The 23,208-nt window shown below is 38.9% G+C and overlaps 1 protein-coding gene across 1 annotated transcript in view; it reads left to right on the plus strand.

Moving 5' to 3' along the window:
• The window catches only part of DIP2C (DIP2 acetate--CoA ligase C (putative)), a 183,168-nt gene that overhangs the window by 118,525 nt on the left and 41,435 nt on the right, over positions 1-23,208 (plus strand). Inside the window, exons 24-31 of the mRNA XM_085317723.1 lie at positions 1,780-1,981; positions 4,184-4,293; positions 5,065-5,145; positions 8,847-8,970; positions 10,072-10,193; positions 13,036-13,147; positions 13,268-13,377; positions 15,849-15,979. Coding sequence (XP_085173849.1) covers positions 1,780-1,981; positions 4,184-4,293; positions 5,065-5,145; positions 8,847-8,970; positions 10,072-10,193; positions 13,036-13,147; positions 13,268-13,377; positions 15,849-15,979 — 992 coding nt within the window. The remainder of the gene's footprint in view (positions 1-1,779; positions 1,982-4,183; positions 4,294-5,064; positions 5,146-8,846; positions 8,971-10,071; positions 10,194-13,035; positions 13,148-13,267; positions 13,378-15,848; positions 15,980-23,208) is intronic.

A 23,208-nucleotide genomic window follows, 5' to 3' on the forward strand; every position in this document is an offset into this window, starting at 1 on the left:
GCTCATTTCACCAGTGCTCATGCTTGTAAAATAAGATCATTCACCTGCTTCAGAAATGTGCTGAATTCCAAAATCTGAAAAGTGACAATTTTGAATGACCTACAACATTTTATCAGACACTGTGCTACAGAAGTAGCTATTGAAGTAGAAAGTGTTCAAGTCTTGGGGGATCATATAATACCCCTCATCCCAGCAGAACTGGATGCTACTTTCCGTTCACCAAGTCTAGGAGCCACACTGTCATGTATTTGAATAAGAAAGAATGATTACTTGACCTATAATAGTTTTTCTTAAAAACAGTGTCAGATGAGAATCCCAGAATTTACGACTGCTTTTCAGAACCTACAAAGAACGTTATGATTATGAGATTATGATGTCTCTGCTGTATCTCTGCCAGCAATGTGAGATAGTTTTTGTTGGCTCTCCTATATACCTAACTATTCCCAAGATTTTAATCTTTCATATGCAAGGTGCATATAGACCAGCAGTGAGGTTTTCCACTACTACCCTGAGTTCTCCCACTACTAAAACTGCAATATTTGTAAAATGAGTAACTGTTTTACTGTTTTGTCTTACCAAATTTTACGATGAAATAAATAAAAATGAAACAAACAGAAGCCAAAAGCAAAGGATTATTTAGAATCTCTGTTGAAGTAATCAGTAATTTACTGGTTTACCCTTGAGTTAATTACTATAAATTATTATTGATCCGTCTAAGACTATAGATCATATCTTTTCAACAACAGATGTGTGTGTGCGCGCTTTCCTCACTATCAAAAATTCAAATACAAATTAAATAAATTACATTTTTCAACATTTAACTTCTCATTACAGATGCTGTCTGTAATTTGTTTTTCTGTCTGCTTGGGTATCTGAAGTTTCTTTCTTTTCTTAGCTCACTTGTGGAATTTTTTTTTACCAATATAAGAAAAAGATTCAGTAAAAATATATATGGAATTAAAATCTAAATATGTGTATATTCGTGGTTTACTAAATGAGTTACAAAGATAGTGAACCTCAATTTTCTTACAGATTTCTTTTTGAAAGTGATGCAGTTGGTCACACAATGAATATGGTTACTATATGATTAAAAGGTGTTTATTTTTCAGGTTTTCATTCAACAGCTTTTTTTCAAGTGGAATAGATTCATAGTCTTTCCTTATATTGTATTAATTCCCATTTCTGCCCAAGGAATTTTTTTTGATTACGTAGTAATCAAGGAGAGGAACACGTTTTTAAAATAAATTTTAGAAATTTTTTTAAAAAGTGATAAGCTACATAAATGGGTAAGGGTACAGTGATGAATATGTAGCATTTAAGGTTTTTCTTTGCTCTTGAAGATGGACTGGATGTTAAGTTGATGGAATTCCTTTGGATTTTAATTCTGAGAAGTGCACAGGTTAAAATCAGTTTCACTACATGAATTGCCAGCGCATCTTATTAATAAATCTCCAGGATACCTACTGCTAGTGTGTGCCTAAGGAATGCCTATGTAGCATTTCTTAATAGGTTCGTGTGTATTTATCACTAGGTTTTTGATTGTTTTATAGCTTCTGAAATGATTATAAGACATCTGTATTATATTTCCATCCACCTGTTCCCACTGAAAAACATCTCCTTATCCCTGGCATTGCTGAAGTACTTTGAGTACCTGGTACAAATCTTTGTGCTGTCAGTTAAGTATTAGGACTGTTTTATGCCATAGTTCAGAACAAGAAGTGTTTATTATAATGATGAAAAATTAGCTGTTCATTGAAATCAGTTTCCTGCTTTTTTTAGGCTATTGACAGTATTCATCAAGTGGGAGTTTACTGCTTAGCACTAGTACCAGCAAACACGCTGCCCAAGACTCCCCTGGGAGGAATCCACCTGTCAGAAACCAAACAGCTTTTCTTGGAAGGATCGCTGCATCCCTGCAACGTGCTGATGTGTCCCCACACGTGTGTCACAAACTTGCCGAAACCAAGACAAAAGCAGCCAGGTAAGATGAGTGAATGCAAGGGAGCCGTGACTTAATACTGTATGTTCATGATGCTGTACAGAGTAAAAACAAGTAACTGTTAACGCTGGTGAGAGTCCTGCCTGATCGGCTGATTTTGCTGAATATTCTAGGTCATTTAAGTATATCATTTGTTTTGGGGGAAGCTGAAAGAAGTACCGTCACAAAGAATACGGAGAAAAATGCTCGAAACATCTCTCTTAAGTTCTGTAAAGATGAAGATATTTTAATCACTGTAGAAGGCACCACTGAGACCATACCTGGAGTTCTTTGTAAATTCCTGGTCATGTTCAAAGAGGATGAGCTTAGACTGGAGCAGAGAAAGTGAAAATCTTGGCTTATTTGAAGGCTGAGTTTGTAAAATAGAAGTAGAGAGGAAGAGAACTGTTGACACAAAACAACAGGTTGGATGAGGAACAAATAGTTAAAAACCAGCTATGAATAAATCAAAAATAAGAATTAGGATAAAGGTTTTCACTAGAGGAGGGAGGTTGTGAATTATCCTTGAGGAACATAGTTGAGGGCAACACCCTAACTATTTTTAAGATGGTTCTTCAGCAGTCCTACAGCATAATATGAAGAGTAGCATATGAAATGGTACAGCGAGGCACTGGACGCAGAGACTGAGAAGGATGTTTTAGCCTGCTGTGGTCCTGTCCTGTGTCTGGTGACTTCAACTAGATTAACTAGAACTTGTTTAGAAAATTCTTGACTTTGAAACTGATTGCAGATGTTTGTACCTGCATAATCTGAAGGATTTTTGGATCTGGGCCTCAGGCTTAAAACTTGAATTCAGCTGCATTAGCCTAATTGCCGGTTACTTTCCACCTTGAAAAACTGCTTAGAATATGAAGTCTTTTCACTGTCTAGATCTCAGATATGAGCATTATCTGCCATTGAATTCAGTGCATGTTTGCAAAAATAGCCAACTTGTTTCTTTGATTACAGTGCTTGGACAAATGATTCAGAAATCAAAAGTGATTTTAATTTGCAAATACTGGGAATGTCATAGGCTAACAGTAAATTCCACTAACTTAACAAGAATCTGAAAGTAATGAATCTGGTTAACTGCAATGCTCATTTTGTTAGGTCTATGTTGCTGCATCAAAAAAACAGAGTAGGGTCAGTGCAGTGGAGATATTTAGATGTGGTATATACATTATATATTACTATAAATGGTAAAAGGAATGCCATAAAGACAGAAATCAAACTGATGGTATCACATTCTTCCATTTTGCATAGTTGTGACCAGAGCCAGAGCATATTGCGATCATTTCTTTAAAGCAGAATTGTTGGTAGACACTGTTCATTATACATTATCCGGTACGTAGATGTTTCAAGTTTTGAGACATACGCCACATATGTAGTATCCAGCATTTGGACATAATGGACTAAAAGTAAAGCTTTATGTCACTTGCCTTGAGCAGTAATCCACTCTGTTGAGGCAGAAAACAAATGTTAACATGAGCGTAAATGACATCTGAGAAACAGGTATTTTACAGTTATAGCAGCCAACAAAACGTCAGTGAAATCCAACTCATAGAGAAGTGTCAGTACTGACACCTTCCTTTCTTCCAAAGTTAAACTCTCTTTCTTCAGTCTCTGCATTGTGCTATGAGGTTTGCATGTATTTTATCATATGCACCATCTGCCTTCCTAATCCTTGTCACTTCATGTCTATAGCATTTAGAGAATTGCTTACATGGTTGCAGCTTAGCCCTGGCAGCAGAAGAGAGAAATAGGAACATTGGCCCTGAAGCCTGGCTACATCTCATCTAATTTTAGGCACTGAATGGACATGCCTAAGTTAGGAGATGATTTTTCCTAAGATTTCTTGTATTAAGACAAACAGATGTGTCTCTGACTATAGAGATCCCATGCTAACTGGGCTTCTCAATTAAGGACCTAATTTAGACGGGATGAATGCGTGCCTGTGTATCTTCCAGCTGCCACTAGTCCATCAACCAAAATAGGTATCCACAATACATTTCTCCAGCAATAGGTCTCTCTGGAAATGTACTGTATTTCAGAGGTTTTATATTTCTTTTGTTTGAGATGTTCTTAAGGTGTTGTGTTATGAATAGCAATGAAGAAAATTTCATTTAATTTAAAAGAAATAAAAAGAATTTTCGTCCATAAGCAAAGGATTTTTCTTGTATTCAGCACGTTTCTGATTTATTCTAGAAATTGGCCCTGCCTCTGTGATGGTGGGGAACTTGGTCTCTGGAAAAAGAATTGCACAGGCCAGTGGTAGAGACCTGGGGCAAATAGAAGATAACGATCAAGCCAGAAAGGTAACTTAAGCTTCTCTGATATGTCTTATATGAAGCTAATTAGCATCAGTAATTCAGCAATACATAGGGCATAGTATTATCCCATAATTTGTTGATTACATCTGTTCATTCAGACTAACTTATTTCAGGACTCACTTTACAGAGAAATGTGAAATAACCATGAGAGGGGATTCCATATGTTTTGTGTGTATGGATTATTTTAAAGTGTACTTGGGACAACAGAAGAAGCATGGTGAGAGTGTTAATTGGGCTTCCATCAGAAGTCACCTTCTACTGTTTTTTATCTTACTAGTTCAAGTGGAGTCCAGCAAATTCTGTTTGCATGTATGTCCTGATCTTATTTTCTGTTATTTTGATTCTTTGAAATTAAGTTGCAATTCAGCTTTTTGGTGGGCTTATCTAAGAAATTAATAAGTTCTTAGTCATTATCAATATGAATTTATGTTAAGAAGAATAGAGGAAGGTAAAGGATGAAAATTATGCTTAGATTCAGAATGATTAGTAAGAACTGGTTTATTGCTTTGAAAGTATAGGTGATAATATATCATAATCCCAGCAGTAGTTCAGTTTCCAGAGAGGCCTGTGCAAGAGCACATGGCTATAAGTATGTGTGATGCCAAGAGAATTCATGTTTACTGTTTCTTGATATCAATATAAAATGTAGACTATAAATAAGAAAGACATATCTAAACTAGCAAAAATAAATGGTTTTCTGTTTTCTAAAGGCAAAAAGTTGTTTAGTGTTGTGACTATCACTCTGCTTTATTTTAGTTCCTCTTCCTCTCGGAAGTTTTACAGTGGAGAGCTCAGACCACTCCTGACCATGTGCTTTACACTCTACTTAACTGCAGGGTAAGGTACTCAGGCAATTACTTTGACAAGTTACCGCATGGAAAACTGCCCCCTGATATTTGAACTACACCTGCTTGTGCGATGGCTAAAAGTGGCTGAACCTTTCTGTTTCCTTCCCCATTAATACTCACCTATTATATCTCACACTCACTTAGAGAGGAAAAGAGAATAATCGTTGACAGTTGTCAAAATACAGATTGTTTTTGTATCAGACATCCCACCTGATACATTTCTTCTTTTTTTTTCCACCATATGCAAGTTGTGGGTGGGCTGAGAACGCAGTTCTATTTCAACCCTATTCATTCTGAAAGAGTAGTAGTATTTAATACTGCTCACCATCCTGATTTCTGATTTGAAAAGCACAGTCTTGGCAAAATCAAAACATTTTCCTTAAATATAACAAGGAGTGTTGGCTTTGAGACTGGGCCATATGGGAAAAGGTGTGAGAATTGGGGAAATGAGATAAATAGAAGAAGAGGTATGTCCAGAATCCAGCACGGTCCTATACAGATAGGACCACTAATAGGTCTCTCTGCGTAGAGATATGAGGTGGCAACCTTGCACAACATTTCCTTACTTGTCAAAAATAAATTTATGCATGGCACGTGGTACACAATTTGAGTTTATTAGGAGTGGATGATTGGTAACCAGTAATTCCCAAACTGCTTCTATGTAGAGCACTGTAGAGCAGGGAAGTCTGATTTCAAACCAGCTCACTGCAGTACGTCTTGACACATCTGCCAATACTGGGAAGCACTTCTAGTGCATGAGGGGATTGAGGAAGGCAGCGGCTCCAAATAGTGCTGTTCCCCTGTGCCACCTGGAACCGCTGCTGTTTGCTCACAGCCCACGTGGTCCCTAAACTTAGGTTCATAAACTTCCAGACATTTGTGAACCTCTGTTAAATTACCATGTACTATATTGACAGGATATACTTCCCCAGAGCTTATTCTACTACTGATAGCAAAGTACAGTTTTGGGCTACCAATGATTCATTTAATGATTTTTTTTTAATTCACATTAGTAGTTAGCATTAAGTGAACACTTGCAACTTTATGGATAATAATGAATTAGTAATTTGGTTATTTGTGGCAAGCAGAAAGCTTGAGAAGCTATACTGCTTATGTATGCAGTATTACACCGTTAGAAGAGTGCACTGTTCTCTTCTGTAAGTGGGGGGCAAAGACGCTTTGAGCAAGAGACAGCAATACGTGCAGTCCCATCTCCTCCACACAGGCTGTTACTGTTGAGCTTTAAATAATGCCAGACTTCCCATGCTGGCAGAAGGGTGCCAGCAGTGGGAGGGAAGACACAAGGCAGAGAATGAGGATTAACAGAATAATTTATGGTTCCTTACAAAGGAAGAATAGTTGAATTTGGAAACTCAGTTTCTCCACTCCTTTAATACTCTTAGTGTGGAGTATCTCATTGTATGAAATTTGTTTTCGGAGATTTAATGTTTTATGGAAGGCAGTGACAGGTTGGTGAGTTTTAACATTGGCAAATTTTATAATCCCTGTTGAATTTTAGTTCTTGTCTATAGCTGTTCCCTTTTCCTCTTTGCTGCACATTTTACTGTACACTTTGTTCTAAAGCATCCAGAATGCTTGCGAATAGTGACTGATAGAAATCCATGGAGATTACTATTCTTCTGAAACCCAAGTTTTTGAAAGATTTCAAAAATCAACACGGTGCATTGTTTCCAGTGTGTTTGATGAAGGACTACAGCACCTCTAGGCTGTGGAGCGCTTTGTCTGAAAGAGGCAAAGAGGGAAAGTTGTCTGGCACTTGCCAGTTACTCTTGAGCTACAGCACAGTTCTTCTGCCCTGCACTTCACATAAATAGTATTTGTCTGTAAGTCTTAAATGCAGGCCGTTGGTTGGCACAGGCCTACATGATTTGCAGCAGTTTCCTTTCTCTAGTGATGGGGCCTGGGATTCTGGTATATATGGAGAAATAAAGGGTCATTTCTCCCCACGACTGTGAAAGCAGGCAATGTCCTTCTTCAAAGGACAAAATAGGATTGTAAGCATGATCCTGCTGACAGTCTACAGTGAGATGGACACCCAGATCTGCATTCACTTTGGCCACATTCACAACTGGCCAGATGGAAGCTCCCTGTAGTCCAGAATCCATATGGTTGCATGCACCTTTAGAAGAAGCTTTCTTACGTAGGAAGACCGATTCAAAATCCTTTGTAGCACATTTCAACAAGTGTAGTAGCTGAAGATGGTAAAGAGGAGCGCTGAGCCCTTTGCTCTTTGTTTTCAGTTTGGTTATCCTCTGTGTTGACAGGGATTGAGGTATTAAGTTTGTAAATGCCAAGAGGTGCATAATAACATGCTGTGTCACCTCTTCAGTGCTAGATCTTTATCAAACAGCTCTGCCCTCTCTGAAGCTTGTGATCGATAAATACTATGGTGATGCATGAGATATTCATGGTGAATAGAAATCAACCATCAAGCCGAGTGCTTATTATTTCTTAGTACGTGTTAAAAGAGAGTGTGAAGAATATTTCTTTAAAACTTTCTCCCAAGATAAGAACAGTGATAGTAAGCTTTTGTAAGTTATCTTTCTGATGCATTGCATATTACTCATTTTGTAGCCCCATGGAAACCTTAAACATAAATGTTTTCCTAATAGATTTTTTCTCAATTTCTTTAGTTCGTCCATTTTTAAGTGAATTTAGAATTTGTGATTAGTGCCAGGTGTGTTATAACAGCATTGAAGGTTGAAATCCTCTTTCTCCAGAGAGCAAATACACAGAGGCAGGAGAAGTGCAAGCCTTCCCTGTCCTGCCCTGTCTCTTTACTTAGCCCAGACCTGGCCAGATCAGCTCGGGAGCTATCTTTTCTGCGCATTCACTTTTAGCCTTCTCTTCTGTGGTGTCAGCTGTTATAGCGAATTTTGTGATACAGATATATAGATTTGTGTATTTGTGTGCGCACATATATATATTTTTAGGGAATGCAAGAACCATAAACTCATCCAGTTTAAACCACTGTATGGTAATTTTGGGTTAGTGCTAGTTGGGTTGCTTCAAAAGGTCAAACTCTGTAAGCTGTTGTGACTTTCCCTTTCTTTTCCATGCTGACCAGAGTTGCACAAGTTCAACAAAAGCTTCTCTATTCTGTGGCATCTATATGCATGTGCCCAGCTTTAGTTCCAGGCTGATTTTTTTCCCCTGTCACAATGTATTGTTTTCTCCTGTGTCTTTTGACTCTCGTCTTTTGAAGTATTTCTGCTGTGCTTTTTGGCCTCACTCCAGTGTACAGACAATGAAGTGCAATTTGCAGGATTGCTCTCCACATCTTCTTCAGATTGCTGCAGAAGACTGTAAACTCACTTTCTGGGCTGTGGCAGGAATGCTGTGAGTGTAGCAGGGGAAAGCAGGAGCTGTTACCTGGCTTTGATATTAATAATATACTGCTGTCAATCCTTTGCTTAAGACAAAAAACACTGTTGAGGTTGGAAGGCATAGAGAGAGGAATGGAGCATGTTCCTATGCTCAGTAAGGTTCATCTTTTCTTCCGATTTGATACAAGGCTGAAGGTTTCCTTAGTTAAGTTGTTTGACATATTGTGGCTTTATAAAACAGCAACACCTTATCCAGAAGTTACTTATAAGCTGAGGAAGGAAAATAGAGTTCACCACACTATATTGTCTTCTTCTGTGACATTTCTCTTACTTTGCTGTGCAGGGAACGATAGCCAACTCACTAACATGTGTCCAGCTACATAAACGAGCTGAGAAGATCGCTGTCATGTTGATGGAAAGGGGGCATTTACAAGATGGAGACCATGTGGCTTTGGTTTACCCACCAGGTAAAGAGCTGCTGTGTTTGGTACCTAGATGCTCCCCAGGGTTTGTGATCTGAGAACCTTCAGACTGCAGTGGTGCTGCACTGGTGGTATTACCTACCTGTAACCCAAGAGAGCAAGTAATAATTGGCAAAATGTGATCTATTTGCCTCATGTACATTGTTTTGAATTTAGTGAAACATATTTAAAGGAATACTCTTCATGAATGTGTACATGCATAGATATTATTTCTTTGGGTTCAGATTAAGATTAACCTATGCTTTTAGAATGTCTTCCTTATAAGCATTCAAATTTAAGAATTTAAGCACTAATTTACTCTACTTTTTTTTTAATTTGCTAGAAATAATTTTATGCAAGGAGCAATAACCTGCCAGTACTCCAGATCCTTTTCCACTGAACAAAACAAAGCAGCCCAAAATGTTATCATACAATAGCCTATGTACAGATTCAAGGAACTATGAAACAGCAGAAGTTATATAATCTTGATGCTGTTGTCACTTCAGCCTCCTTACAGGATCTGAAGTATGCTGTGCACAATCTGGCAGTTACAGTCAATATTTATGTAAAATGACAATTTTATGTTAGAAACGGGGATGTGAAATCATGGCTCTATTTTTTATTGAAAATTTCAGGTATCTGAGGTTAAGAATGGCATGAGAAAGAAAATATTAAGTGAAACATCTAGATGTTCCCCATACGATTCACAGGAACTGGCAGAATGCTACTCTCGCTTTTGCTGGGGGATAACTCTTCTTTTAAACTTCCGTATAGAAATTTAAATTTAGGAATATAAGTAATCTGTAGAAATCTGTCTTTTTAACAGGTAACTTTGGGATCATACAAGTGGACAGTTCTCCTAAGTGATGATATGTGGTTCCATCTGTGTGTTTCGCCTTTGGTATTTCATGCTCAGGAGAACAGTACAATTGAAAGGAATCAGTGAAGCTGAAAAAATACTGGCAAGGGGCTGAAAAGTCTTTTAAAGGGCTTAGTCTCTCATTTAACCTTCTGAATTTGGTTCCAAATAATATATATACTGACATAGATGTATGTGATTAAAGGGATTGATTTTCAGGGAAGATTTTTGTTTTGTTCTTCATGCAGGAATAGACCTGATTGCTGCATTTTATGGTTGCCTGTATGCAGGCTGTGTGCCAATAACAGTTCGACCTCCACATCCCCAGAACATAGCTACAACGTTGCCTACAGTAAAGATGATAGTGGAGGTAAGCAGAGGTCTGGAAGTGCGCAAGCAGATTTAATGGGCTGCGAACTAGTGTAGTCTTTAGCAACTGTAGCTTAAATAGGTCCTGTAGGTCAAAGACTCATATTTGTTCCAAAGACCCAAGACTTTAATATATTGCGGAGTCAACACTACTTGACAGCAAAAACCTTCCAACTTTCACTGTCACTTTGTACAGCAGTTGTGCTGCTTCTTTCAGGAACTATTTTGGAAATGCTTTCTTGTTTTGAGCTAGGTGCCAAGACAGGTAGGATTCCTCACCTGGCAGCGCTACACTGACCGCTGAGAAAAAGCACCACGGAAGGGTTAGCTTGACCAAATGGTGATTTGTGCTTAGCTTTGTACATTTAACTGTTTGGCATTTTGAAGCAATTTCAGAGTTCTCTTGTGAAGATGTTGGTTGGTTTGTTGTTTCATTCAGACATTCAGATGTTTCCATTTAATACCTTATTATATATTTTGACTGTATCTAATCATGCTTAGTCTCTATTACGCATAAATAACTGCACTGGAGGATGTTAGTGAGGGAAATAATATGATTGCAAAGAGATAATCACTTATATCAGATAGTTTCTAATCTATTAAATAGAATTCTGAGTCTCTGAAATAAGAGAAGTTTAAGCAAAGGTTAATTTTGACATTTTAAGTGAATGTTAATAATTTAAAGTTGTAAGAGCTAGATATAATTAAAATCTATGGCTTTCTTCATAGCATCAGATGCCATAAAGTATCAGTAGAAGTAACAGAAGTTGGCCTGTTATCTTCAGGGTTCTTGTTATTAAATATTTGCTTGCTGACTTTAAACTTCAGTACTTAAAAACTATAAAAGTGATATAAAATGTCTTATTTTATTTTTTTCTTTGAGGTCTAATAGCCAAAATAGATTTGGTTTGTTCACGTCTGAAAAATCCTTGAACAGGTCTAAGCCGCCTTGTAATCGTTCTCTTCAGTAGGCTGACTTTAAATAAAATATTGAAAACTACCAGCCACAGTAATGCCAGTTTGACTTAAAAGCCTCTCAGCTCTGATTCACCCAAGCATTTTCTTTCATTTTGGAGAAGGACAACCTTGTAGAAATTAAAATATTGAAGCTGTTCCTTCATTGCCAATGAAATACTTTCAACATCCTGGTGTGATGGGGTCAAAGCCTGCTCTGACATCCTATGTATCAAGACAGCACCTTTTGAAGTCAGTAAGAATTGCTTCCAGGAGCAAAATTTGGCCCATATAATTGTATTTTGATGATGAATTGGTAGTAGTAAAATATAACTGAACATTACTGAATTTCATTCTGTGTTTGTAAGGGGACTAATTTAGCACAGACCAAAGTATAATTTGATATGATGGAAAACATAAGCAGGATGACAGGAAATAATTATTGTCCCATCTGGAGCAGTTGCTAACCTGTAGTTCAGCCCCAGTCTTTCTCCTTCCCACCTTCCCTGCTGTTTATGCACTACCTGCTATTGTCCTGGCCTGGAAGTCCTGTATTTTTTTCCCGAGCCTCCTGGTTTTCCACATACCAGAATTTCTCTGAGGGCTAGTAACCCTTGAAATCCCCTTCATTTTGTGTCTTTGCTGTGGCCAAGATCAAGATTTACATCGATTAAGATTAACTGCTTAAGAATTATTTTGCCTTATCATAACAGTGGCAAGATTGGAGTAAAGGATGCTGCAGTGAACTTTGGTTTCAGCTTTCTTCACTTTTAGCCTGAGATATTTGGAGTGTCCATACAGGGAGATCATGGAGGTATAAGAAGTACAGAGAACTTGAGTCAGTGCTCACATGCCTCTGATTTCCTCGTTTGCTGTATAAAGTTGATCTATAAAGTTGCCCCTCCTGAGGTTACTGTCAATAGAGTTAAAATACTGCTGAAGTGATAAAATGTAGTGCATATATGGTTCCTGATTTCCTTAGGTTGCTAAACCTTGAGAATTCAGTGTGTAATGAAATGTCTCCACTTCCTTAAATAAAAAAATATTCTTAACAATATTTCTGTACACAGATTCTCAAACTTTGGAGAAGGGAAGAGTATGCTTCCTTTTCAATTTTTCTTCTGCACTATCTTCAGTGATGAAATGTTCATATTTATGTTTGTCTGAATGTTTGCTTAAATGTATTGAGGTAATTTTCATAATTAGTAACAAATATTTTTATGGTTGCTGCTTTATTTATGATTTTTTTTTTAATAGATAATCTCAAATGAGAATTCCTTCAGCACATACCATCTAAAATTCAGGGCAGATGGTAGCTGCGGTAAATTTGCCATTCCATTTCTTAGTGTCATTTTCAGAATTACTGTTCTAGAGCTAATTATGCCAACAGACAAAGAAGAGTTCCCAGTGCTTTATCACATGCACAGGGGCTGGAAATACAAGGCTAATATATAAAATTGACTTAAGATAGTAAAATTGCTCACATAAGTGTCAAGTTAGGTTTTGGTTTATGTTAAAATAGTGTTTATAAACCAGGATATATTACCATCATATAGAAAATGTTCTGGTCATGGTCTAATGTATTGACATCCTAGGTTGATAAGCGATGTAGTGTGTTGGAAAAGTCATATCCTCCATATTAAGGTACTGTTCGTTTCATTGCAACAGTCTGCTCGAAGTGCAGTTTCCATTCAATTTGTAAAAGTTGTACGACTTCGTCTGCTTTGTGAGCTTCATTTTTTGTGCATCCTTTTACTTCCTGATCAGAAAAAACAAGACTAAGAAAGCTATGTCCTGTTCTGGCAGAGAATAAATCATGGTTTTGCTCATTTTCATAGGAGAATTAATCAGTATCCTATTGTGTTATTATTTCTTTGTTAAATTCCTAGGTGAGTCGCTCTGCCTGCTTAATGACTACACAATTAATATGTAAATTGCTGCGGTCGCGAGAGGCGGCAGCAGCAGTGGATGTCAGAACGTGGCCTCCAGTACTAGATACAGGTGGGTATTAAGGCAAGGGGGGCTGCTGTGTCATTTCTTGTCATTGTACTTGTCAAGTATTCAGTGATGTAGCTGTCACTGGCATGAGATAAATGCATTTTCTTTCTTTATTTTCACTAGACGATTTGCCAAAGAAGCGGCCTGCACAGATCTACAAACCTTCGAACCCTGAAACACTTGCTTACCTTGACTTCAGTGTCTCCACAACTGGAATGCTAGCAGGGGTAAAGGTAGGCACTCTGTGTTAAAGCAGGCATTCCTGCCATTGCTCCTGGTTGGCAGATTGCTCTTTTTTTGTGATTTTTTTTATTGATTATGGGAAGAGAAAATGAACGGCTTCCTCCCTTGCAGTCATTATTTGGTTCAATTAACATTAAATTCAATTAACATTCTCTTCTACACTGACCATTGTACTGTGTGTAGTGAGTTTAGTCCCTTTCTCCCTTCTCAGAATAGTAAGTTTAGTGCCAATAACCCTGCATACAGCCCAATAACTTGTCTGCCTAAAGCATTCTTCAACAGAAGCGTCTATTTTTTCCGGCAGCTTGAGCTCTTTAAATCTCTATTCTGCTGTTTTCTCCAACCCTTCAGCTGTAATGTTTTGAAGCTGTTTTTTTTCTAGCTGCTAGCATATGTATTACTCCAGTTTTGTTTTCATTAACCTGCAGGCAGAGGTACAATCACCTTCTTATTCTTACGTGTTACTGCCTTACTCCTATCTACTGTATGTCCAAGAATTGCAATTACTTGAGCAGTTTTTGCTGAAGTATCACACTCGTAGCTTGTACTAAAATCTTCATACTCTCTGGCACTACCCATCTAATTTCAGAAGCAGTCAGCATACTTTGTAAACAAAGAAAGCATCACCATCCCCAGTTTTCAGGTGGAGAATCTGAAGCACAGAGTGGTGGAAGTGACCTGCCCAGGGTTGACTGATGTTTAAGTGGCTGAGCTGGCTGATGGTTACACATCAGACACTCCTGGAAGATTCATTTCACCCAACTTTAGATCTTTGCAAAGTCTACAAACGTGGATTGGTCACTAGGCTCCTCCATAATCAGCAGAGAGAAACAGAGTCTTTTAGGGTATGATTCACCTGACCTATTTGAAACATCTGCTTTGGGTCAGGATGGGTGTCATATATGCCTTCATTGCCTCTGAAGCAAGCCTGAAATTATTGTTTTAGATGCAGTTATCCATATTTAGTCAAATCAGAATCCTGCCTTCTCAGACTTGCAGAAATGACTACAAACTATGCCAAATCAGTATTTGGAAGCTTCAAAGATAGTCAAAGCCAGGGCAAGGTAAGGAACATTTGCTTAATGGTGGTTAAAGTTAAATCCAGATAAATCTCTTGTGGAGCTCTTAATTATCTTCAGGTATCTGGGTCACAGAGCTTTTAGGTCACTGACTCAGCAGGTTTATGCAAATATGGAGCATCTGCTAGATCATCACTAGCGATTAATTAATTATAAAAGGATTATTGGAAACCTTAAGGCATATGATAATGGAATGGTGATAAATTAAAAAATGGATAAACATACTTCTGTGGATTCTAAAAAGTTGATAAATATTTTGTTGCTGTATTGGAAATAGTAAACTTCACCTTCTTATGTTTGCTCTCAACTTTTCACTGACTTGGACCCTATATGGTGTAAAAACTCACAGAGTTAACACTGGCTTTTGTCCTGAAGAGTTCAGTTTCATCTTGTGTGAAAAGGTGGCTGGTCTTGTTTCAGTGAGGGTGGAATTAATCACTTCAAACTGCAGATTTTCACCATGTAGACACCTGGTTTGGGCTGATCTTTGGACAGCACTTGGAACGTGTCCAGAGTCAATTATGGCGCTCAGATTCAGTATAGGAAAAGTCACTTTGGGAGTTTTAATCCGCTGCTTTACCTTAGGATTGGATAAACTGCACCTTCCAGGTGCCCATTTCCCTTCACTGACTATAACGGCATGTAAGGCAACTCGCTCAGGAAGTGGCAGAGATCAGAGGGTAGGTGAGCTAAATCTTGCCCAAGCTGTTTTTCTAACACAAACGTCCTTGTTATCAGCAGAAGGGACAAAGATTAGAAGAGGTAGTTCTGTTCCCGCTCTAGTCAGAACTTCTAAGCCGGGTGGGTCTGAGGGAAACATGCTCACAGCTGAGTTCAGATGCTGTCAGCAGCAAAAGTTAAAGCAACTAGAACAAAATCTGAAGATTTTTTGTTTGATCTTTTTGTTTGTTTGTTTCTTCTTTCTGCTGATTTTGTCTCTGAGAGTTTCTATATCAAGATTTTAAAAACCTGTGTCCCGGTTAGGAGCTGGCTGGCATAAAGACGTTGGAAGTACGTCACTGATGATAACAAAACTCCTCACGTTACGTCCGGTTCCTCGTTCCTTTGTTCTTCCCGCGAGTTCAGCTCCTTGTCGTTAGCTTTGCGTGCAGCTTGGAGCACACGTGCGAACCACTCGCAAAGCTCTGCCTAACTCACTTCAAACATTCACGCCCTTTCCTTTCATGCTTATTTGGATGACCTCTTGAAGGAAAACCATGTTTTCCTAGGTATAAATTACACACGTGCTTACACACGGCACAGAGCCAATATTTATTTGTTTTCTTTATCCAGTAACTGATTTAAGAACCTGGCGCAGTTTGGGAACGAGCCGTCCAAGCAACCTCGTCGATCGTTTTAATTACTTTGCCGTTGTCTTTCAGATGTCTCACGCAGCCACTAGTGCCTTTTGTCGTTCTATTAAGCTGCAGTGTGAGCTTTATCCCTCCCGAGAAGTTGCTATCTGTTTGGACCCTTACTGCGGACTCGGGTTTGTCCTCTGGTGCCTCTGCAGGTGAGGTTTCTCCTCAACTTTTTTAAAATACGGTGTGGTGTAAAGCAAAACCAGGATGACGTGAGCGATGAAAAGGTGGGAAGAGCGGGGGATGCCTCTGGGACTAACACGGGCCCTGGAACGGCCCGAAGCTGCGCGGGGATGCGCTCTGTCCGAGCGGGCACGGCCGAGCGCCGCGCGTCGCGGGGCCGGGCGCTGGCCTGCCGCTGCTCGGCTGCCTCCCCGCCGGCGCTGCCGCCTCTCCTCGGACGGAGGCGATAGCCTGGAGCCTTAAGCACCTTAAGAAAGTGCTTTCTTCTTGTTCGTGCTCTAATCTGAAACCGCGTGTGGGCATTGCGGACTTCTTACTAGTGGGACGTGTGGATATGATTTTTGGAGAGACATGAAATTGTGTTTTGTTACAGAAAGATACTTGAATGGCAATAGCAAAGCTACCAGAAAAAAATACAGTGAAATGTGTATCTCAGCCATTTTTTATTAGTAGGAGGCTTAGAAATACAGCAGTGCTGTCAGTCTCTGTAACTCCAGGGAAGTGACAGTTCAGCACTGAAAGCAGATTCATTGATACTTCTTTTTTTTTTAATGTTGCTAAGTTGATGCAAAGGGGAAGAGCTATGGGAAAAGTAAGCAAGCATATTTTACTAAGACATATTAGAGTTCCAATAATGCAAAAGTTTTGCTTACTCCATTGAAAGCTCTTTGGTATTAGCAGTATGCTAATTATTAGTTAGTTGCTGAAATTAAGATAACCCAGGGCCGTAAAAATTATATAACTCTGGATAAACTTTTTATCACTTTACTAATTCCCCAATGAAAGCTTTATTTAACAACAACTTTAACAATGTATTCTCAGGAAGTATTGTTTACTTAAAAGCCTTTTGGCCTTTTTTATTGCCCTTACTGTTTAAAACATATGTTATTAAATGTAAAATGGCACAGAAATTAGCAGTATTACCATATTCGTTCTTGATCAATATTTATTGATTTAAACTAATACTATTTCCAATTTTACACAGTGATTAGAGACTACTGTGTTTTGAAAATTGAAATTGAAATTTGAAAATTGCAATATTTCAATGTCTTACACAAAGTAAAAATATCAGGTCTACAGAAAACTCAGAAGATGCTTCACAAATTTCGAGGGTCTCTATTTTAGTTAAGCTTTTAAAATAGTGATACTTTTAGGTCAGCTGAATATTTCTCCTGTAGTAGAACGTGTTGCAATATGTCCTAGTTTTGGCACTGTTAGGTCTTAGTTCTGCTGTGTTGCAAGATTCATTGACTAAGTTAAATCTATCATGGTGCATTTGGCAACTGAACCCCAGGAGAAGACTATTAAAGCGGGATGGGAGAGTTCAGCTGAGGAGCTTATTTCTGTATGGGAAAATGAGGGACCTGGGGCATCCAAGTGATAGCTTGGATGCAACATCATTATAGGTCAGTAGAATGCAGATAAAATGTTGACTTGCCCAGAAACCAAGAATTTTGTGGTACCCACAATTCTCCTGAATACCGAAACTTGTGTTTGTTCTGGAACCATATTTACAAAAAGTAAGGAAGTGTTGCCCTTAGGTTCTTCTCAGTGCTGCTGATAGTCATCCTTTTACAAGAAAAGATCATGTGTGACTGGAATAATGTAGCAAACCTTGGGAGAAAGCAAGCAATCAAGGTCTCTGCTCCTCTGGAACTCATAGAAGGAATAGAAAATTTGATATCATTTTCAAAGAAGAGAAAGAAAAAAAAAGAGTTGAAAGAACTGAGATCAGGACAGGCACACTGTAATCTTGTGAGCCATCGTGTCAATCTCTGTTTTGCCACTGGTTTTCTGTTCCAGTAAAACCAGAGAAATTGCAGCCTACTTGAATAGCGACTGTCATTTAAAGGAAGCTGACATCAGATGTAGGTTCATTAATTCCACTTACAAACTTAGTTTCCATTTCATTGCTACTTTAGAGTGAATGTTATTTGATATGTTCTTTAATAGCATAAAACACATTGTGAAGTTACTAGACGCTGGCTCTTTGTAATTTAAAACTTTGTAGCTTTGCATTTTACTCTTTGTAGTTTAGAATACCAAAATACTTCTCAACATTTTACAGCCCAGGTTCTACCTCAGAGGGATTTACTGTCAAGTTACAATTTCGTGTCATCACTCCCACTACCTAAATCAATGCTAAATTAATGACTTATGGAAATAAAGCTAGATCTTAAATTACTGATCAGCTATTGGATTTTGAGTGTTAAATAGGAATTCTTCACTTTAGGAATACAGAAGGAAAAGGAAGCAATCTCTTGCACAGTGTGCTGTTAAAATGACAAATGAGGAAGTCTTACAAAAAGTTCTTTTTCTACAATGATGTCCTTTATTAACTAGATTAAAGGAGGCCTAGACTGAACAAGGAAAAAAAAAAAACTAACCTTTTATCCCTGTTGTAGGTGCTTAAACGTTGCGCTGGCCTGCTCCACTGTGATGCCCCAGAATGCAGCATTCTATGAGCTCAAAGCTGCTTAGGGAAGCCTGCTGGAGCATGGAGCCAGCCCCTTGGTAAGTCTGGAACAGATTGCATAGTTTTGCAAAGTTTTTTTTTTTTTTGAATTTATTATTTTATGTCCTAGAGGGTATAAAATAATAAAGAAAAGAAACCTTGCAAAGCAGAGCAATACATGTTAAAAAAAAAAAGAAAAAAGAAAAAAAGGGATGAGTTTCCTCTGAACTGGCTGCATGCTCCAGCAGGGTTTCCTTGGAACATTTGTCATTGAACAGCACATCCTGGGTGTGGTGGCAGAGGCAGCAGCCCAACGTGGGGTCATGAATCCAATTCCGAATTTTTAACATCTTTTTTTTTTACTAATGACTCAATAAAAGGACATGTTATTTCTCTCTTTTGTCATTTTTGCATTCTGAGAAGGTGATCATAGTATTCTAATTTGCGATGCATTTTAAAATGTGTTCTGTTTTTTAAAAGAAAAAAAAAATTGCAAACATTCTCCAATGTAGAAGACTCAGTACTAAATCTCGTTGTTTGAAACTGATTCCTGAAATTAAATTGTCTCTCCCTGTCTTAGTGCTCGTCCCTGTGAGGTAGAATAGAGCATCCTACACTTATATTAGTGAGGATTTATTTAATTGATAGCTGCTGAGCAAGCAAATACAAAAAGAATTTTCCCTCCACTTTAGCCTAGGTAAGATAGTCCGTATTGTAATTCACCTTTTACTGCTGGGGGATAGAATTCTCTGTGCTGAAATTAAAATTGAGTACATTAAGTATTTTAAAGAAGCTACTCAATATACTAGTAATTCTTAGAAACAAAGATTGTAATAGTACAAGCCTGTAAAACTCAAAGTGGACTGGAGGAACTGGATTTTCCAGTTTGCATGGCCACATCAGTAAATACGGTGATTCCTATCAAATTATGCTAGGAAAGCTTTCCAGGTAAGGTGCAGTGAGAGCAGCTTTCTTCTTTCCGGTTCCTGCTCCTTCTACTTTGCAGTGCCAAGCTCGTGCAGTACTGCTGGGTGGCTTCTGCAGTGAGAGGCTGTAGGGTTTCGTGTGAAGCAAACAGATGGAAATGGGGAAGAAGTAAGCAAGGAATTACAGCATCAGTGTGAGAATTGCTGTTCCGTAGTGTGCTATAAATCATTTAATTACTGTTAAGTTTTCTAGTGTAGCTTGAAGCTGTCTGTCAGGCATGAACATTTACCCAATTTCTAGCCCATTCACAGCAAATTAAAGGCTGGACTGCATAAAGAATGCCAAATTTCCAGCTCAAAAAAGAATAATTCTGAGATGGAAAATGAAGGATATGAACACAGCCATCTCTCTTGTGTCTTTTGCAAAGTGCATTATTGGAGCAGGAAAAATATGGAGGTGGGGCTGCAGCACACTTCGGGGTGCCAGCTCCAGATGAAGTCTTTAGCCAGGGGCAATTTGCAGAAGAGGTCATTTCGAATTTTTTCCTTATTGCAGTAAGACTGTAAGCCTGCCTCAAGTCTGAAAGGTTCAAGGGCACGTGAAATCCTGAATCACCTTGATATGTGAATTCTGCAGTGTATTAACTGCGCTGACTCTGTATACCTAACTGAAGGCCCTAACATGGGTGAATAAATGGGGACACCAAAGATAGTGCTAAGGCAGGCCTGAATCTGAACAGTGGCCTATAAATACAAACTGAACTGTGCCTAATGAGCTGAGCCAGATTCGATTAGCCTCTTCCTACCTTAGGATGTCTCTAATGCCAGTCTCAGCAGAAATGACACACTAATGGCACTGTATCATCCAATTAACCCCAGGTTATGAGTTCTAAATGCAGACTAGCTGGATTTTCCATGCAGATGCTATTTTAGGGAAGTTAAGCAAGGAGCACAGAATGGTCTTAGGAAGTCAAGAAAGGCCCATGGAAAACTTCTTTAGTTCAGGGCAAGCCGGTGCTCTCACATTTTTTCCTCAATACAAAATGAAAACAGTGGTCAAAATTTTAAAACTTGTTTGCAGCAAGCTTTCAAGTACTTATATGAAAGGACCTCATGCTGGAATGATCCTGAGCACCACAAATTCTTTCAAGTGACTGTCTATAAGATTTCCACTCTTGGTGCTACTGGATAATATGTTTGTGCTCCAGAGCAGGATTCGGCAGTTAGCAACATGCAGGCGTGCACACACATATGGAGTAACCTTGCTCCTCCCATCCTTGGGTCTTTGAGGGGCCACCTGCCTCTCCCTCTGCCAGTAGCTGCCACATGGACCTAATCACAGTTCACAATCAAAAGCCTCCATTTTTAAGTCATTACTAAGTTCTAGTTATGTTTGTATTAGCTAGACAGTCTAGCTCATTGTCTGCTAATGACAATCACTAATTTGGGGTGGATTTTAGGTTTTGCTGATTTGTTTATTTTTCCTCTGATCAGATTTCCTTCCTGGTACACAAGATGTTGTGCATATTCATATTCAGCAATCACTTACATACTGCCTCTCCTGAGAGGCGGCTTTTCTGGCTAGAATTTGACACGTTCTTTTGTATGCTGCGTATATAAGACTTTCTCTAAGAGGTTGTTAAAAAGTTTAGGGTTTTGTTAGATCATTTTACATGATCTGCTTCAGACATAAGCAGACTGCTCTCTCTGCTTCCCTATGACAAGTTACACGTCTGTTCAGAAGTGTCCAGTCACAACCAGGGTTAGAAAAGGCTTCCATTTCACAGCTCAGAGTTTGCTGAAACTCTTGTCTGCAAGGTGGAGGTGAAAGCCTTTTGAAGAAATGCCAGTAACAAGAAGTTTGAGTCACCACATGGTTCTCATTCTGGGCAGACAGCATGGCCCCAACAGGCAGTACAGGAGCTAAAGGAACAAAATACTAGTATTTCAGTGTTTCTCCAAAGACTAATGTTTGTACCAATACCAGAGCATGAGTAAAAAGAGAGAGCTTGGTTATGGCTCCACTTTCACTGGTTCCCAGTACTTTTATGTAAAACTGGACCTATTCTGAGCACCAGAAATCCATCAAGATTTATGGGTAAGTAAGTTCCTTTCTAGGAAAATCTTTGTGCCCTACATAGTGATCCCTTCCGCTGTTTGTAGGCTAAACTTCTTTTTGAGGTATCACCACCCTACCAGTGCTGACTGCTTGTCTACTGACCATCTGCGGTAGTGTTCTGCCTTCAGTGGACTGTATGCCGGATTGGGAATGCTGTTTTTTATCTGTGAACTCTCCAGATGGCATGAGGTCCTTTGCTTGCTCTCCAAAAGCCCCTCTTCTGTGAATGTACTGGGTCTCCAGCTGCAGATTTTGTTTCAGCCCAAGCCTGAGGAAGCCTAGATTAGACATATGCCCAAACACCTTCTCTGTAACCTGTACTGTCCCTTCCTGCAGGCTCTGATCCAGGTTAATATGAAGCCTTTTGCCTTCATTGACACATGTTGATTCTCTTAGGATACTGAGGCTCTTCACAGGCTTTAAATAGATCTACTTTTTATGTGCATGGCAATTCAATTGTTTTGGGCCCTACCAAATGCCACCAGATGCTAAATACAAATACCAGGTGCTCTTCACTAAATGCCCAACACCACCTCTAGAAATGCAGAGAGGAAATGCATAGCACTAAGAAGGCTCAGCAGTACCTACCTGCCTCCTGGACTTAGTTGGAAAAGCAGCTGGTATCAACTGAGAATGACACCAAGGAGTAAAGGCAACAGCAAATTATTAGCCTGCCGAAATAAAATTCCAAATTGAAGTTTCCATTGGTCCACATTTATTAGCCTGCTGAAATTTCTGGAACTGTAACAAAGCCTCAGCCTTTATTGTTAATCTTTCTCAACACATCATGGGCTAAATCTTTGATTCACTGGATCAGTTAATTGCTAAGATATACTTCCAGGCATCTGTATGCTGCCAAAGCAGCATGCCAGTCAGTGGAACTAGAGATGGCACCATGACTCCAAATTCACCCTACTACATTAAACTGGAATATTCCTGTCTGTGTGCAGCCCTGTCCCAGTGAAGACAGACAAGGCTTCTCATGTACTGCAAGATTAGAAGGTTTTGTCCACCCTCACCAGTGAAGTGCTCGGGACTGTTCAAAGCAAGGATTGGTTCTGAATACTTTTTTCCTCAAATTGCTTTGCAGTCCCTTAAAGAAAGAGACCATTTCTAAAGGTTGATCTCCCACCTCAACTACCGCTTTATTTCACCTGCATCCAAACAATCATTTTGACAAAATGGTGCTGTGATGCTCTATAATCCATCTTTTTCATCTACACCTTTTTTTGCTTGTTCATTTGCATTTTGTAGAGATGATGGAGACTGATAAACAGGTGTGCAGGTCCATCAGCTATTCTCCACAACTATTGTAAGTCTTTTGTTATGAGACTGTTGCATCAAAAGACACAGTTACTTTTGGTGGTAACAGATTTCTGCAACAGGGAAGAAAGGTTCTGCCTCAGTTTATTCCCAATATTTAAGTAACTAAAGTTTGAATTTTGTACAGATTCCAACACCTTAGATGCCATTTCAATTTCAGAATGGTAATTTTAGCTTCCACAATTTATATTTAAATCCCTACAATTGACTCTTAACCTGCAGAATTCTTTCCTCTGACAGTCGGTGCTTGGGACTACTACTCCCACAGGGAAGACCTTTTCTTAGTGTCCCATCTGTGCTCCCCAAAGCCACAACATTCACTACGATTTTGTTGCTTCTAGTATCAGGAGAAAAAAGGATAATGGATTAATTGTC

The sequence above is a fragment of the Rhea americana genome, unplaced genomic scaffold, assembly GCF_003343005.1.
Source record: "Rhea americana isolate MKP2758 unplaced genomic scaffold, rheAme1 scaffold_50, whole genome shotgun sequence".
NCBI lineage: Eukaryota > Metazoa > Chordata > Aves > Rheiformes > Rheidae > Rhea > Rhea americana.